Consider the following 15,872-nt stretch of genomic DNA (forward strand, 5'->3'; position numbering starts at 1 on the left):
TCATGCTGTGGGGATGCTTTTCTTCTGCGGGGACAGGGAAGCTGGTCAGAGTTGATGGGAAGACGGATGGAGCCAATTACAGGGAAATCTCAAAAAGAAAACCTTGAGACTGGGGTGGAGGTTCACCTTCCAGCAAGACAACGACCCTAAACATACAGCCAGAGCTACAATAGAATGGTTTACATCAAAACATATTCATGTGTTAGAATGACCCAGTCAAAGTCCAGACCTAAATTCAATTGAGAATCTGTGGCATAACTTGAAAATTGCTGTTCACTGACGCTCTGCAACCAATCTGCCAGAGCTTGAGCTATTTTGCAAAGAAGAATGGCAAACATTTTACTCTCCAGATGTGCAAAGATGGTAGAGACATCCCCAAAAAGACTTGCAGCTGTAATTGCAGCCAAAGGTGGTTCTACAAAGTATTGACTGGGGCTGAATACAAAAGCACCCAACATTTTTCAGATATTTGAAAAACTTTTTGAAAACCATTTATCATTTTCCTTCCACTTCACAATTATGTGCCACTTTGTGTTGGTCTATCACATAAAATCCCAATAAAATACATTTAAGTTTTTGGTTGTAACATGACAAAATGTGGAAACTTTTAACGGATATGAATACTTTTTCAAGGCATTGTATTTCCACGTTGTATTTCAATTATTTCTAGTCTACTCCCATTAATCTGAAAAACCTTGAAGTCTGTAAACTTACTTTGTGAACATCCCTATTTATTACTTCTTTGATTTCTGTTATATGTATTCACTATGCACTGAGAGAGGGCACTGCTGTGTCAAACATTTCACAGAGCCTGCCTTCTGTACTACAGAAGAGCTGAGAGGAGGAGTTTCAAGAGGCGGAAGTCAGTACAGGAATAACAGAGCAAAAGCTGCAAAGCGTGCTGGAAATACAGGAAGTTGTGGAAAAAGATAACTAGCAGACAGGTAGAACTCATAACATGGAAGGAGACTTTTCTCAAGTAAGCTTATATTGGATTGTCATAAGCTATTGTTTGTATTGCTATTTCAATACAGATGTTATAAAATGAAAGTGTCTGCTGTGACCTTAGACTTCCTTTAATACACTGTATCTAGTGCACCATTACCAACCTCCATATTTTAAGCACAGTTGCTCATAATTCCTGAATGCTTTCAATTTGTTGCCTAGAATCGCGCTTAGTTGTACTTTGGCTAACACAGTCTTTTCTGATGGGGTCTTTTTTTTTTCTGTTCCTGCAGTTCAGCTGTAATACAAATGAGTTCCTGTTCAACCACTTATTTTCTCATATCAACCCTCTTACCTTTAGTTATTCTTTGTTGACTCATTTATTTTTGTATATAAACTTTTTGGTTTTTGGCCCCTTTCAAATGGGGATTATCTGTCAGTGTCATCCACCGCTCAGCAGGGGATATCTCCGCTGATCCCCGCTGAGCAGGCGGATGACGGGTCTCTGTCCGCTCTGCTACTACAGAGCTGACACAGACACTGCCCACGGATTTCAATGGGACAGTCAGATGGAAATGGACTGCTTAACGGATTGTCTTCCGTTCCGATCGACGGATGGGGAACAGATCCCCATCCGTCTGTTTTTGGCATACAGGATTGGTTCAGATATCCGCTGACACTTGTTTGCCGACACCCGTCAGTCCATAAAAGTCTATGGATGGACTGATCGGGTCCATCTGAAAAAAAAAACCAGACAGGCGGACCCCATTGGTCCGCTTGTGTAAAAGGGGCCTTTGTATGTCTTGTTTGCTTTTCTATTGCAAAAAAAATAAAAAAACTCATAAGATTTAAAACGCCTTTTTTTGTAAATAACTACTATTTAGATAGAAATCTTCATTAATCTGACATGGAGGAGAGTTCTATCAGATTATGGCTGCAACTTACCTTAGGATGGCCTTCAAAATAGGCAGAATTAAAACTGACCTGATGAGTGTGTAATGCCTGAAGCAGTCCTATGCGCCAATACTGGCCTTCATGGAGGAGCCTATATGGTGAAACTAAGATATGAACTCTACTCTCTAATGATCAGATGCTATCTGGAGCAACAGATAAAACAGTGTCTGGGAACCATGGGAAAAATCAGCCAAAAAGCAGTAAACAAAACTGAAGCACTGAATAAGGATGCAAAAATAATCACAGCAATTTGCCTGCTTCTGTCACTTCCTACTGCTGGCGGCTTGCTGCCTGACAGCAAAAACAGAACAGCACCTAGGCCTGAAACCCCACTTTACACCATGATAGAAAGGGTTAAACATGTCTTCTAGTTCTTTCCTGTGAGGTCTAGTTCACACTAGTGTGGGCACAGCAGCCCATTAATTTGAATGGGCTGCTGTGTCTGCATTTTATGCAAGAAAAAGTTGCATGCACCTTTTTAAAAACGCATCGGCAGGGAAATCGCATAGTCTTTTTGACCATGTAGTTTCCCTGCGGTGTGCTGCAGGCTGAGATGCATTGGAACCACCTCACGTGTCTCACAGGTGGTTGCAGGTGTGGGAACAGATACCACTCCTGGACCCACAACCAGACTGCAGATTGTGCAGCTGAAAATTACCATCTGAGCATTCTGGTTCCATTCACACTTGTGATTAGGGTTGTCATCTGATTCCTATGGCATCTCAGCCTGTGAAAAGAAATGACAGTCTTACAGGAGCCTCAGCTGTCCACATGCACGGGGCCCGTTACTATGGGCCCTGTGTGAATGGACCCTAAATATGCAGATACAGGTGAAACGTGGCAGATCCTGTCAGCCTATCATTGTGCAACAGTTGTGCAAATATGGTGTGAAAACGAAAAAAAAAATTGCAACTTCCACCATTTTATTCTACAGGGCCTCTGTGTTCAGAAAATATAAAATTGTTCGGGGGGTTTTGAGTAATTTCATTAAAGTATTTGTGAACGCACGAATAGAGAAGCCAATTGTATTATAGGAAATAGCAATATCTGACAGTAATCACATACACTTTGTTAATGATACTTATGTACCTGGTTTTCATGAATCATTTGGCAGTTTCTACCCCTCATATTGGGGTTGCAGGGGGAGAGGGGGGGGGAGTCTGTGTAGCTGCTGCCAGTTATAGTTGGGAGGACGTAGCACCTATACAGAAGGTGTGATGGCACTTTAGTACATCACACTGTTTATTCTCTAGGGAGCACCTGTAAATCAGGGGCAGGGGGCGTGGTGACTATTAGGGGGCGGGCAGTGTATTACAACACACATCTGGGAAGTACATTTTCTGATTCTGTACTCCTGCAGTAAAGAAAGGTGCTTTCTTGCAATGCTGCGACCTGCTGTCAATCATAGGTGGGTGGCGTGGTTGCTAAAAAGACTACAGACGTTAATGCCAAAAAGAAATAAGTGGTATGCAGACTGACTACACTAGCATGGATCTGCTTCCTTGCCTGGCAGGTCAATTGGCAAAACAGAAGGAAAGGGACTGGCAGGATCACCAGGTATTTGACAGTGAACTAAGGAAAAAAAAGACAACAAACTACAGTTACAAAAATCTACGCACAGACACATATATGAAATAGTACATTTTAGGGTAACACACTTTAAATCAACTGGGGAATACTTAGCAAATGTTTGAACAATGAATACCTTGATCAGCAGTATGTAATGAACAGCACAGCTTACAGTACAACAGTCAGGAGTATGTAACATACAGCATAGTCCACGAGAGGCAAGAGTCAGGAAGGTGGAAGGATGAAGATCCATGTCCATGGAAGGAAGAACACTCCAGCATTTGTATGTGTGAGAAAAAAACTGCCCATAAGGCCATGTCCGTGGAGGAGATAGGTCTCCTGTGTTGGTGATGGCAGGAGGAAAGAAGGAAAGAAGGAAAGCTCTGAATCTGTGTTCAAGAACACACAGCTTTGTCTATGGGAAGAACACTCCAGCATCAAAGGAGACAATGCCCTTGTGTCCCTGTCCACAGGAGGGAAAAAAAGCAAGCACCCATGTCCATGGAAAGAAGAATGTCCCGGCATCTATGAGGAAATATATCCTTACATTCATGGAAGGAAAAACCCCTCTGTGCCCGTCTCCTCTCTGTTCCTGGAAATCAGGCCCATGTGTCAGACATGTCTACGCTCTGTCCTGTCAGTGGAAATGGGGCCTATATATCAGACACACCTCCTCACTATCCTTGGAAATCAGGACCACGTGTCAGATACCTCTCTTCTCTGTCCTTGGAAATAAGGCCCATGTGTCAAGTGTGTCTCCTTTTTGTCCCTGGAAATCAAGCCCATGGGTCAGACACACACCAATCAGCCATAACATTATGACCACCCCACCATAACTCGCCTGGGCATGGACTCCGCTAGAAAGTATGCAGTGGTATTTGAACCGAGCTGTCAGAAGCAGATCCTTTAAGTCCTGTAAGGTGCGAGGTGGGGCTTCCATGGATCAGAATTGTTTCTCCAGCACATCCTACAGATGCTCGATTGGATTGGGATCTGGGAGAATGTTGGAGTTCAGGCCAGCACATCAAACCATTCCTGAATTCATCAGACCAGACCACCTTCTTCCATTGCTCCATGGTCCAGTTCTGATACTCACCTGCCCATTGTAGATGTGGACAGAGGTCAGCATGGGCACCCTGACCGATCTGCAGCTACACAGTTCCATATTTCACAGACCGAGATATACTGAGTGTTGACACCTTTCACCTTTACCGCCATGAACTTTTCCAGCAATTTCAGTTGCGGTAAGTCTTCTATTGAATCGGACTATACAAGCCAGTCCTCACTCCCCACAAACATCAATGAGCCCTGGCTGCCCATGACCCTGTAGCCACTTCACCGGTTTTCCTTCCCTGTATCACCTTTGGTCGGTCCTGACCACTGCACACCGGGAACATCGCTCTGACCAGTCATTACAATTTGGCTCTTGTCAAAGTCCCTCAAATCCTTACTCTTGCCCATTATTTTCCTGTTTTCAACACAACTTCAGGGACAACATGTTCACTTGCTGCCTAATATATCCCACCCATTTTCAGATGCCATTGTAACAGTGTTATGTACTGTACCTGTCTGTGGTCATAATGTTATAGCTGATGGGAGTATCTCCTCTCTGTCCTTGGAAATTACAGTCCTACCACTTCTCTATCGCTACCAACCAAGCCCCTGTGTCACACATACCTCCTCTGTCCCTGGAAGCATCAGCGGTGTCTCCTCTCTGTCCCCGGAAGGGTCAGTGGTGTCTCCTCTCTGTCCCCGGAAGGGTCAGTGGTGTCTCCTCTCTGTCCCCGGAAGGGTCAGTGGTGTCTCTCCTCTGTCCCTGGAAGTGTCAGTGGTGTGTCAACTCTGTCCCTGGAAGGGTCAGTGGTGTCCCCTCTCCCTGGAAGGGTCAGTGGTGTCTTCTCTCTGTCTCGGGAAGTCTGAGTGGTGTATCCTCTCTGTCCCTGGAAGGGTCAGTGGTGTCTCCACTCTGTCCCCGGAAGTCTCAGTGGTGTCACCTCTGTCCCGGGAAGTCTCAGTGGTGTCCCCTCTGTCCCTGGAAGTCTCAGTGGTGTCTCCTCCCTGTCCCTGGAAGTTTCTCCTCCCTGTCCCTGGAAGTCTCAGTGGTGTCCCCTCTGTCCCTGGAAGTCTCAGTGGTGTCCTCTCTGTCCCTGGAAGTCTCAGTGGTGTCCTCTCTGTCCCTGGAAGTCTCAGTGGTGTCCTCTCTGTCCCTGGAAGTCTCAGTGGTGTCCTCTCTGTCCCTGGAAGTCTCAGTGGTGTCCCCACTGTCCCTGGAAGTCTCATTGGTGTCTCCTCCCTGTCCCTGGAAGTCTCAGTGGTGCCCCCTCTGTCCCTGGAAGTCTCAGTGGTGTCTCCTCCCTGTCCATGGATGTTTCTCCTCCCTGTCCCTGGAAGTCTTAGTGGTGTCCCCACTGTCCCTGGAAGTCTCATTGGTGTCTCCTTTCTGTCCCTGGAAGTCTCAGTGGTGTCCTCTCTGTCCTTGGAAGTCTCATTGGTGTCTCCTCCCTGTCCCTGGAAGTCTCAGTGGTGTCCCCTCTGTCCCTGGAAGTCTCATTGGTGTCTCCTCCCTGTCCCTGGAAGTCTCATTGGTGTCTCCTCCCTGTCCCTGGAAGTCTCATTGGTGTCTCCTCCCTGTCCCTGGAAGTCTCATTGGTGTCTCCTCCCTGTCCCTGGAAGGGTCAGTGGTGTCACCTCTGTCCCTGGAAGTCTCAGTGGTGTCTCCTCCCTGTCCCTGGAAGTGTCTGTAGTTTCTCCTCCCTGTCCCTGGAAGTCTCAGTGGTGTCTCCTTTCTGTCCCTGGAAGTCTCATTGGTGTCCCCTCTGTCCCTGGAAGTCTCAGTGGTGTCTCCTCCCTGTCCCTGGAAGCCTCAGTGGTGTCCCATCTGTCCCTGGAAGTCTCATTGGTGTCCCCTCTGTCCCTGGAAGTCTCAATGGTGTCTCCTGTGCACAGACTGGCTCTCCCCGGTCACATGACTCCGGCCCTGCCATGGCTCCTAGTCTCAGCTCCTAGCAGTGACCCGGGCAGCAGCCATGGGAGAGCGGCCAGTGCAGAGCTCACCTCACCTCCAGAGCCGCCCATGGGTCCCGTCCTTCTCCTCTCCCTGCCCGAGGAGGTCCTTCTCCTCCTCCTCTCCTACCTAGACCGCCAGGCCTTGGGGCGGCTCGGGCAGGTGTGCAGGAAGCTCCGTCACTTCACCGGCCGGGACTCGGTGTGGAGGAGGATAGCCCGGCGCAGCCTGAACACCGGCTTCCTACAGCACGGCGCAGACACGTAAGTCCCCCCACTTCCCTCTTCACCCGCCCCGCACTCACCGTACAGGCTTCGGCCTACCCAGCCGATACATTTACGTCAGTTGCGTTGTTGCTAAGGCGGAGCGGTAGCCGCATTCTGAGAGGTTTACGTACGTAATGAGCGTAAGGGGGCTATTCTCGAAGGCGTCTCTTCTCAATGTGCCCAGGAAGTGTTGTGGAACCACAGATGGCTACCCTGACCTTATTTATTATTATTATTTGTTTACGTTCCCCCTGAACCTTACTGTGTATAACAAACATAGAGAAACATTTAACAAAGTTACAGTCTAAAGAGTCTGTGAAGGCAAAACATTTCATTCTAGGTAGTATGAGAAACATTGAGGCCCCAGTCCCACCTTCGCCAGTTATAGGACAGCCAATTCCCTGCAATGGACTCCCCTACACACCACAAACTCAGCAAAGTAGCTCATGAGCCTTTTTTTTTTTTTTAGTGAACCTCGCGTGTTTTTACACGGTGCCCTTCCTAATTAATGGCGCTGCCAGCACAAAGCATATTTTTTTCAAGTTTCCAGGAACACCAAGGTGTAACTAGGGCTTTAAAGTTGATCTAAAAGCAAAACTTTTTCATTTTGGATAGAATAAGGGAGATTTATAACCCCTCTCATCATCTGTGTTCCATTGGAGAAATTTCCCTTCACTTCCTGTCCAACAGCCAAAACAGGAAATGGGTGGGAATTCCTTCAACGTACGGGGATCCCTAGTTGTCGCCAGAACTGGTGTCCCCCATTGGAAGAATTTCCCTTCGTTCCTGTTCTGGTGACAACCCGATATTTGGGATTTTCTTTCACTTTCATTTTCAATGATAACAGTAAACAGTAGGGATGCACCGAAATTTCAGTGGCCAAAATGCTTTGGCCAAAAGCACCCCTATCGGCCTTTGGCCAATGTGAAAATAAGCACCAATACAGGTGCAAAAAAAAAAACCCCGCCACCTTTCGGAGGTTCTCAGGCTTAGCTGACAAACCACCGAATGATCCTGGTGCTGGGCATAGAGATAGGTAAAGGAAAGATGGCCTCCACTCATCTCTATGTCCATGGAGGACCGGAGTGACCTCACTTCCAGTTCCTGCGCCTTTTAAACAAGGCCATTTTATTTAAAGCACTAGATCATAGTGACCCAATATCTCTCCATAAAGAAGACCTATCACTACTTATTTCTATTGCATGCATTCCTTGTGATAGGAATAAAAGTGATAACATTTTTTTTTTAAAAGGACAGTGTAAAAAATATTAAATAAATTTTAAAATGTTTACAGTGCTCTGTCTCCCCCGTGCTTGCACGTAGTGGTGAACGCATACGTAGGCCACGCCCACATATGTAAACAGTGTTCTATCCACACATGTGAGGTATCGCCACGAACATCGGATCAAGAGCAATAATTCTAGCACTAGACCTCCTCTGTAACTGTACACTGGTAACCTGTAGAAATTTTTGCATCATCACCCATGGAGATTTTAGAGTACCGTAGTTTGACGCCATTCCACGAGTGTGCGCTATTTTAAAGCATGACATGTTGGGAATCTAGTTACTTTGTGTAACATTGTCTGTCATATTTTACAAACAAATTTAGTGTATAGTGTTTTTTTTAATAATTAAAGTATATTTGTTTCCCAAAAAAATGCATTTGAAAAATATATTGATTTTTAAAAACTGTCCATTTCGGTTTTTGGCCAAGTGCATCCTGAATTTTCTGTTTCGGCACCAGAATTTTGATTTCGGTACACCACTAGTAGACAGGACAAATAGAGAGGGTGAATCTCCCTAACTGGTATAGACAGCAATAAAAATCTGACCGGTGTCCTAATCCCTCTCCACTCTGTCCAAAACTAATAAAGAAAAGGTTTGCCTATAGTCATACTTTAAGCACTTCTTGCCTGTAGGACGTCATATAAGGTGCTCAGGTTGATGCACCTGCAGGCATCATCACGTTATGAACATTTTCTGCTAACTATTCTCTTTCCAACAGAAGTGAACAGTCACTCCATCACTTTTGCATAAGGCACTATGTAGAACGCCCCTTTGCCACCGACTTTCCCAGACTCTTCCATCCGATTGCAGAGCCCAGGACTGCAGCAACGGTGGCAGCCCTGACGTCATTCCTCCCTCTCTGACCCCTGAAACCGGAAGCCACATAAATTTTGTCACTTACATTAGCAGCCATGTAAACAGCTGATCAGACCGATCTGTGTCTGATAGCTGCATTGGAGATCTATTAGACCCCAGATATCTTCATAAAGAGGACCTGTCACAGCCCATGGTTTCACAAGGGATGTTGTTTGTCCCTTGTGAAAGCAATAAAGTTTATAAAAAAAAGACAGTGTAAAAAAAAGTTTCAAAGTAAATAATAGTAATAAAAAACGCCAATAACAGTGTTTTTGTGCCAGCTTGTAGCAACATTTAAGAGCATTAGCGTTTTTACAGTACAGATAGAAAAAAAACCTAGGAAAAAGCTGTTAGGAATGTTTTAGGAGCATTCAGCGTTTTTTTCTTCCGAAAAAACTCTTCTAAGAACTCTACAAAAACAATATTTTTTTCTGCTTCTAAACTCTGAAGCTTGAAAAACGCTATTGGCTTAAAATAGTGTGTGTGGACACATAGGATAACACTATTTAGCTTCCAGGGGCAGAAAGAAATGCTGATAACAGCCTCTAGGAGCTTAACAAAATGCTAGTGTGCATGGAGCCTTGCAGAGAGGGAGAGGAAGGTGTGTTTGTAGTCCAAATCACGTGAGCATGCTATGGTGAGAACCTGGCCTTCATACATAGAGTGAAGTGAATGTAGCCACCCTAGGACAGCAAGTCTGGTATTTACATAATGGCCAGGTGGAAACTGAAAAAAAAAAAAGCCTGGGGAAAAAAAAAAAAAAACCTAATGCAGGCACCACATCTATGGACTGTTGAGCTGTAATGAATTGTGTTTTTATTTTGACGTTTAGATACACTTTAAAAGTGAATGGAATTCCCACGTGCAGTTTAGAAAGAATGGAGAATTTTCCCTCACTTGTTCCTCTGATGACCTCAAAACGTTTGGCTTTCCCCACACTTTCTGTCCTGGTGACAGTGGTTCCCAGGATAAGTTAGAATGGGTGCATCTCTATACACAGCTTAACCCTTTGAGGACCAAGGGACATATTTGTCCCATCTTTTTAATTGCCCTTATCATGAACTTAAAATACTTATTTTTTTTTTTGGTTTGAGTCAAAATATTAGTTCTTATCAACAAATGGATCTAGAATTTTGCCAATTATTTCATGAAATGGCTTAGTTACAGCAACTGAAGTGTACGAACTTTAAAAACAAAAAATTGATTCTTTTGGCGTTCCGTAATCTTATGGTCCTCAAAGGGTTATAACATTTGGCAACGAATCCAACCTTTTTCTATGCCACCTTTGGTCTCCTTCACACCACATCCATTGACCTGCGCTGATCTGCATAGATTAAGGGCTCGCTCACACTTGACTGTTTTACCAGCGCTTGCCAAACGCCCCTATAGCGTTTGGCAAGCGTTGGTCCGGCGTTTGCGGAGCGTTTTTTAACGCTCGGTAAATGCTCCACAAACGGTTTCTAGGCATTTGCTGAGCGTTAACAACGCCCCACAAATGCCTATAATGAAGTTTAAATGGTGTTACCGCTCCGCAAACGCCACTCAACCGCCGGTCAGGCGCTTGCGGAGCGGCACCATAGACTAGAATAGGAGGCTTCATTGCCTCCTGACTCGACCAGAGGCGTCTGTTTTGCCACGACGCTGATGACACCACCCTCTTGCCCCAGCAAATATGGATGAAAGCAATTATTGAAACATCAATGCACCTCTCTATAAAAATAACTAAAATATGGACTACCTCTTTACTCTTCCCAGATGTTGTAGCAGTAAGCTACATATTGCAGTGTACTTCTTGGCAGCAGGAAGATCTAACAATGTCCACCTTGCTGGGATTGGTTCAGTTCTTCTAGTTCTGTGCTCTTTTATCACATTACTGTCTGGTACATGCACTGAGCCAAGGATTAGGCCTGACTATAGATCGTCATGGAAGTCTGTCTGCGGTGTATGCCAAGGTGAAGATGGTGGTGGGACATTCTTATGCAATGGCAAAGCCTTCAGCTTGTTGCATAGGCCAAACTGGAGCACGGAGAAGGACCACTGAACTAGTAGATACCGTAGTAGCAAAAGAGTAGTTACCGTAGTAGCAAAAGACAGGCAGGTAGTATGTTATCATATTTATATTATTGCTATAGGGCAAGGGGGGAAGATACTTTATTGTGAATTGGAATTATACTTTAAATGTAGGGCATAGCAACAGGTTCACTTGATAACTCGATTCTTTGCCAATATTTATCCACTTTGTGCTCCTCTACTTACCCCATTCATCTGCTAGAGCCCAGTGAAATACCCTTAATTTTTAGTGTGGGGGAACATATGACCTTTCTCCCCTCCTTCGTCCCATCATGATTCTTTGCTGGATGGCTGAGCAGCCAATTACCTAGCTTAAGTAATGTCACATGTAGGTTTGTCTTTAGGCCTGTGTAAGCTTCAACCAAGCTGACTTGGATTTTACACAGGACGTCTTTACTTGGCTCCAGCAGGTATGGGGAGAAGATTAGTATCAGAAATAGAAGGGATGAGGGTAGGCTATCAAGTGGGCCTGTCACTTTTCCCTGAATAGGCCTGCTACTCCCCCAACCCTTCTGACCACCAATATATATAATAAGTTATAACCTTCATCTCATATCAGATGCTGAAAGGGGACAAAAGCTGCAGCCCTAAGCTGGCCCTACTTTTGTGTTTCAGAGCCCCTATGCTGGGTACATGTGGCTTTTTATCATTGACTTCACAGGGTCTCCACAGGTCCTATAATTACGTTGTATGTAGAATGAAAACATTTTTTGTTTTGGATAGAGTAGGGAAGGGTTACAAACAATGTCAGGTTATTTTATTCTTGTTCTGTCGACAATTTTAAAATATTGGATTTTCTCTCACGTTCTGTTTTGGTGACATTGGTCACCAGGACAAATGAAGAGGGTGAAGCTCACCAGTTAGGACAGCAATGAAAATCTGACAAAGGACTAACCCTTCCGCCATTCATTCCAAAACTAAAACTGAGTTTTGCCTTTATATACACTTTAACTCCTAGTTACAAATCTTTGGTTTGCAGCACAAATAAATTATTGGGTTTTAAGGGGTAGAAACTATTCACTTCGCAAATGTTAACTTTGCAAAGTGAATGTTAGTGAATAAGGCTGCTTTCACACTGATCAGTTTTACTTTTACTTTTGCAGTAAAAAAGCGGAAGAAAACCGTGACTATGTATTCCTGTGGAACTCTTCACACTGATCTGTTGCAGGTCCGGTGCGTTTTTAAAACCCTGCTTGCTGCATTTTTGGTGCAGTAAAAAATGCACCAAGAACACAGTTCCCCACTGAAATTAATGGAATCACGTAAAAACACACCCACACTGTGTTTTCAGTGCGGTGTTTGAGTCACATGCATATGTGTTTTTGCCGCGTTTTAGCTATGGATCACTGTGAAAGTAGCCTAAGGTAAATCTATGTCCACTTTGATTGCGTAAAGTTTTTGTAAAGCTAAGGGAATGGAGACCCCTGTCATATTTTCTTTTTTTTTTGCCTACTGAGTCCCATGGTGGAGATGGCCCTTCCTGGCATAGAGACACAGCCAGACCTAAGAAGTGATTTTGCCAAAGTGAAGAGCTAGTTGTCATCAGAACAGATTTCCATATTGAAACATTTTCCCTCACCTCCTGTTCATACAGTGACTTGAAAGTGTATTCATACCCCTTGAAATTTTCCACATTTTGTCTTGTTACAACCAAAAGCGTAAATGTATTTTATTTGGATTTTATGTGATAGACCAACACAAAGTGGCACATAATTGTGAAGTGGAAGGAAAATGATAAATAGTTTTCAAATGTTTTTACAATAAATATCTGAAAAGTGTGCGTGCATTTGTATTCAGCCCCCTTTACTCTGATACCCCTAACTAAAATCTAGTGGAACTAATTGCCTTTAGGAGTCACCTAATTAGTAAATGAAACATGGTGGTGGCAGCATCATGTTGTGGGGATGCTTTTCTTCAGCAGGGACAGGGAAGCTGGCCAGAGTTTCTGGGAAGATGGATGGAGACAAATGCAGGGCAATCTTAGAAGAAAACCTGTTAGAATCTGCAAAAGACTTGAGACTGGGGCAGAGGTTCACCTTCCAGCAGGATGACCCTAAACATATAGCCAGAGCTACAATGGAATGGTTTAGATCAAAGCATATTCATGTTGTGGAATGGCCCAGTCAAAGTCCAGACCTAAATCCAATTGAGAATCTGTGGCAAAACTTGAAAATTGCTGTTCACAGACACTGTCCATCCAATCTGACAAAGCTTGAGCTATTTTGCAAAGAAGAATGGGCAAACATTTCACTCTCTAGATGTGCAAAGCTGGTAGAGACATATCCAACAAGACTTGCAGCTTTAATTGCAGTGAAAGGTGGTTCTACAAAGTATTGACTCAGGGGGGGCTGAATACAAATGCACGCCACACTTTTCACATATTTATTTGTAAAGAATGTTGAAAACCATTTCTCATTTTCCTTCTATTTTACAATTATGTTCCACTTTGTGTTGGTCGATCACATAAAATCCTAATAAAATAAATTTATGTTTTTGGATGTAACATGACAAATCTGAAAAATTTCAAGGGGTATACTTTTTCAAGGCACTGTATATCAACTCAAAAAAATCGGGATTTTCCATTACTTTCTTCAGCAGTGATTGTGGTCACCTGGACCAATAGCTCTTTAGTGAGATCTCATTTAGAATACTGTGTCCAGTTCTGGACACCTCACTTACAAAAAGATACTGATGAGATAGAACAAGTCCAAAGATAGGTAACAAAAATGGTGAAAGGTTTAGTGGATAAAACATAACAAGAGCAACTTCAGGAACGTAAAGCTCTTTTGGCTGTACTTTTGTGGATTACGGGAGTTCAGTTCGTTCTGCACTCTTGTGACCCATTTTCAGCTGACAGCAGGCTGACATCACTCAGCCGGTCCAGGCCAGAGTAAGATCCCGACTCTAAAGTGGGAGCCACCCCAGAGTCTGGAGCGGCACCTGGCTTAGCTTCTCATCTAGCCGCTGAGAGCTTGAGCCAGCCGCTACCTCCCCCTCCACAGCCCAGCGCTCCAGTGAGTGCGGAATGGGGGGACAGAGCAGACAACGGTGACTGACAGTCATAACTCTCTGCTCTTAGCGGCTGTGAGAAGTCAGCGATCAGCAGTCATGTGCTCGCTGAGTTCTCACACTTAGAGCCGGCGGGGGACAGATGCAGCAGTAGTCCACCTAGGTAAGTATATTTTGGGGGGGAAAAAAGGCCATACTTTTCTTCTAATATGTATAGTCTGGAGGAAAGAAGGAAAAGGGGAGACATGGATGAAACCTTTGAACACATCAAGGGCGTGAATTAGGTTTAGGAGGACAGTATTTTCAATACGAACAATACATACATAAATAGTGCAGCGCTATATAATAAATAAACTTATATATAAATAAAATAAAAAATATTCAAATCAATAAATGTCTGTGCAACAGTGCAAAAAGTATAATTCGTGTGTTCCACCAGGAACCATCAAAAGTGACCATGTGACAAATAAATAAATTAATATACTAATCAATATATATCATACACATGTGCAAAATTGCAAATAAAGTGTAACACGTGTATTACACCAAAATATAAAGTGATAATGTGACAAAATATTGCTTAATAAAGTGCAATCAATGTGTTCCCTATACGGGAATATTCAAAGTGACCAAGTGACCTAATAACCTATATACCACAAATGATCTAAAAACCAACACTCTGTGTAAACATGTCCATACATATATATATATATATATATATATATATAGTGTCTTCCATACACAATCTTCATGCAGGGGCCATTCAGTGTCCACACTGTGTATTTCCAATACTAGCTGCAATGGCCCCTCACCTCCTTACATTGACCCCACAGGGCCAGCTCGCTTTGGGACACAAACCCCACTCCGGTTTATTACAGGATCCTCCTCAGCGATGAATGCTCTATACCCAGCTGCTCCTCCGGTTCCTCTTTATATAGAACTTAAAGGGTACTTTGCCTCAAGGATCAACCACCACTATGTTGTATTTCCAGATCTCTCCAACCGCTGTACACTCTAAACTCCTCTCCGGTACATACATAAACAGAAGACTCCCATAGTGTAAAACCGCATTTAATAATTGGTTTATACAGAAAGAAAATTACTCACATTTTATTTCCTCTTTCTTACAACATATATATGGCTCCTTCACCTCATGCTATGCCTGCCTTGCATGGGTTTGATATAGGGTTGGTTTTTAGATCATTTGTGGTATATAGGTTATTAGGTCACTTGGTCACTTTGAATATTCCCGTATAGGGAACACATTGATTGCACTTTATTAAGCAATATTTTGTCACGTTATCACTTTATATTTTGGTGTAATACACGTGTTACACTTTATTTGCAATTTTGCACATGTGTATGATATATATTGATTAGTATATTAATTTATTTATTTGTCACATGGTCACTTTTGATGGTTCCTGGTGGAACACACGAATTATACTTTTTGCACTGTTGCACAGACATTTATTGATTTGAATATTTTTTATTTTATTTATATATATGTTTATTTATTATATAGCGCTGCACTATTTATGTATGTATTGATTTAACTCACATTGGTAGGAGGGCAAGTGTCAGCAGCTATAGAGAGAGGGCCCATTCTGAGCGCAGGAAATTGTCAATTTTAAATTTTCAATACGAAGCCAAGATCAAGAACACAGGGACATGACCTCAAAATAACTGGAGCGAAGTTCAAAACTAATTTTAGAAAGTATTATTTCACTGAAAGGGTAGTTGATGCTTGGAATACAGTAGACTTCCAGCAGAGGTATAGAGCCAGTCAACAGTATGTGGCTTCAAACATGCTTGGGATAAGCATAGACCTATACTCAGACAAAAAGTTAAGGAAAAAAAAATACAAAACATGTAAAAAAAAAACAACCACACACACACCCGGCAGACTCAAT

The 15,872-nt window shown here is 43.4% G+C and overlaps 1 protein-coding gene across 2 annotated transcripts in view; it reads left to right on the plus strand.

Annotated features, from left to right (window-relative positions):
• The first annotated feature begins 6,418 nt into the window (after window positions 1-6,418).
• FBXW4 (F-box and WD repeat domain containing 4) overlaps window positions 6,419-15,872 on the plus strand; it is a 216,740-nt gene continuing 207,286 nt past the window's right edge. For both annotated transcript variants that reach the window (XM_089683269.1, XM_089683267.1), the window contains exon 1: window positions 6,419-6,735. In XM_089683269.1, coding sequence (XP_089539395.1) covers window positions 6,434-6,735 — 302 coding nt within the window. In that variant the 5' untranslated portion in view covers window positions 6,419-6,433. The remainder of the gene's footprint in view (window positions 6,736-15,872) is intronic.

This window comes from Staurois parvus, unplaced genomic scaffold, assembly GCF_062004578.1.
Source record: "Staurois parvus isolate SC_StPar_1 unplaced genomic scaffold, SC_StPar_1.0 ptg000303l, whole genome shotgun sequence".
NCBI lineage: Eukaryota > Metazoa > Chordata > Amphibia > Anura > Ranidae > Staurois > Staurois parvus.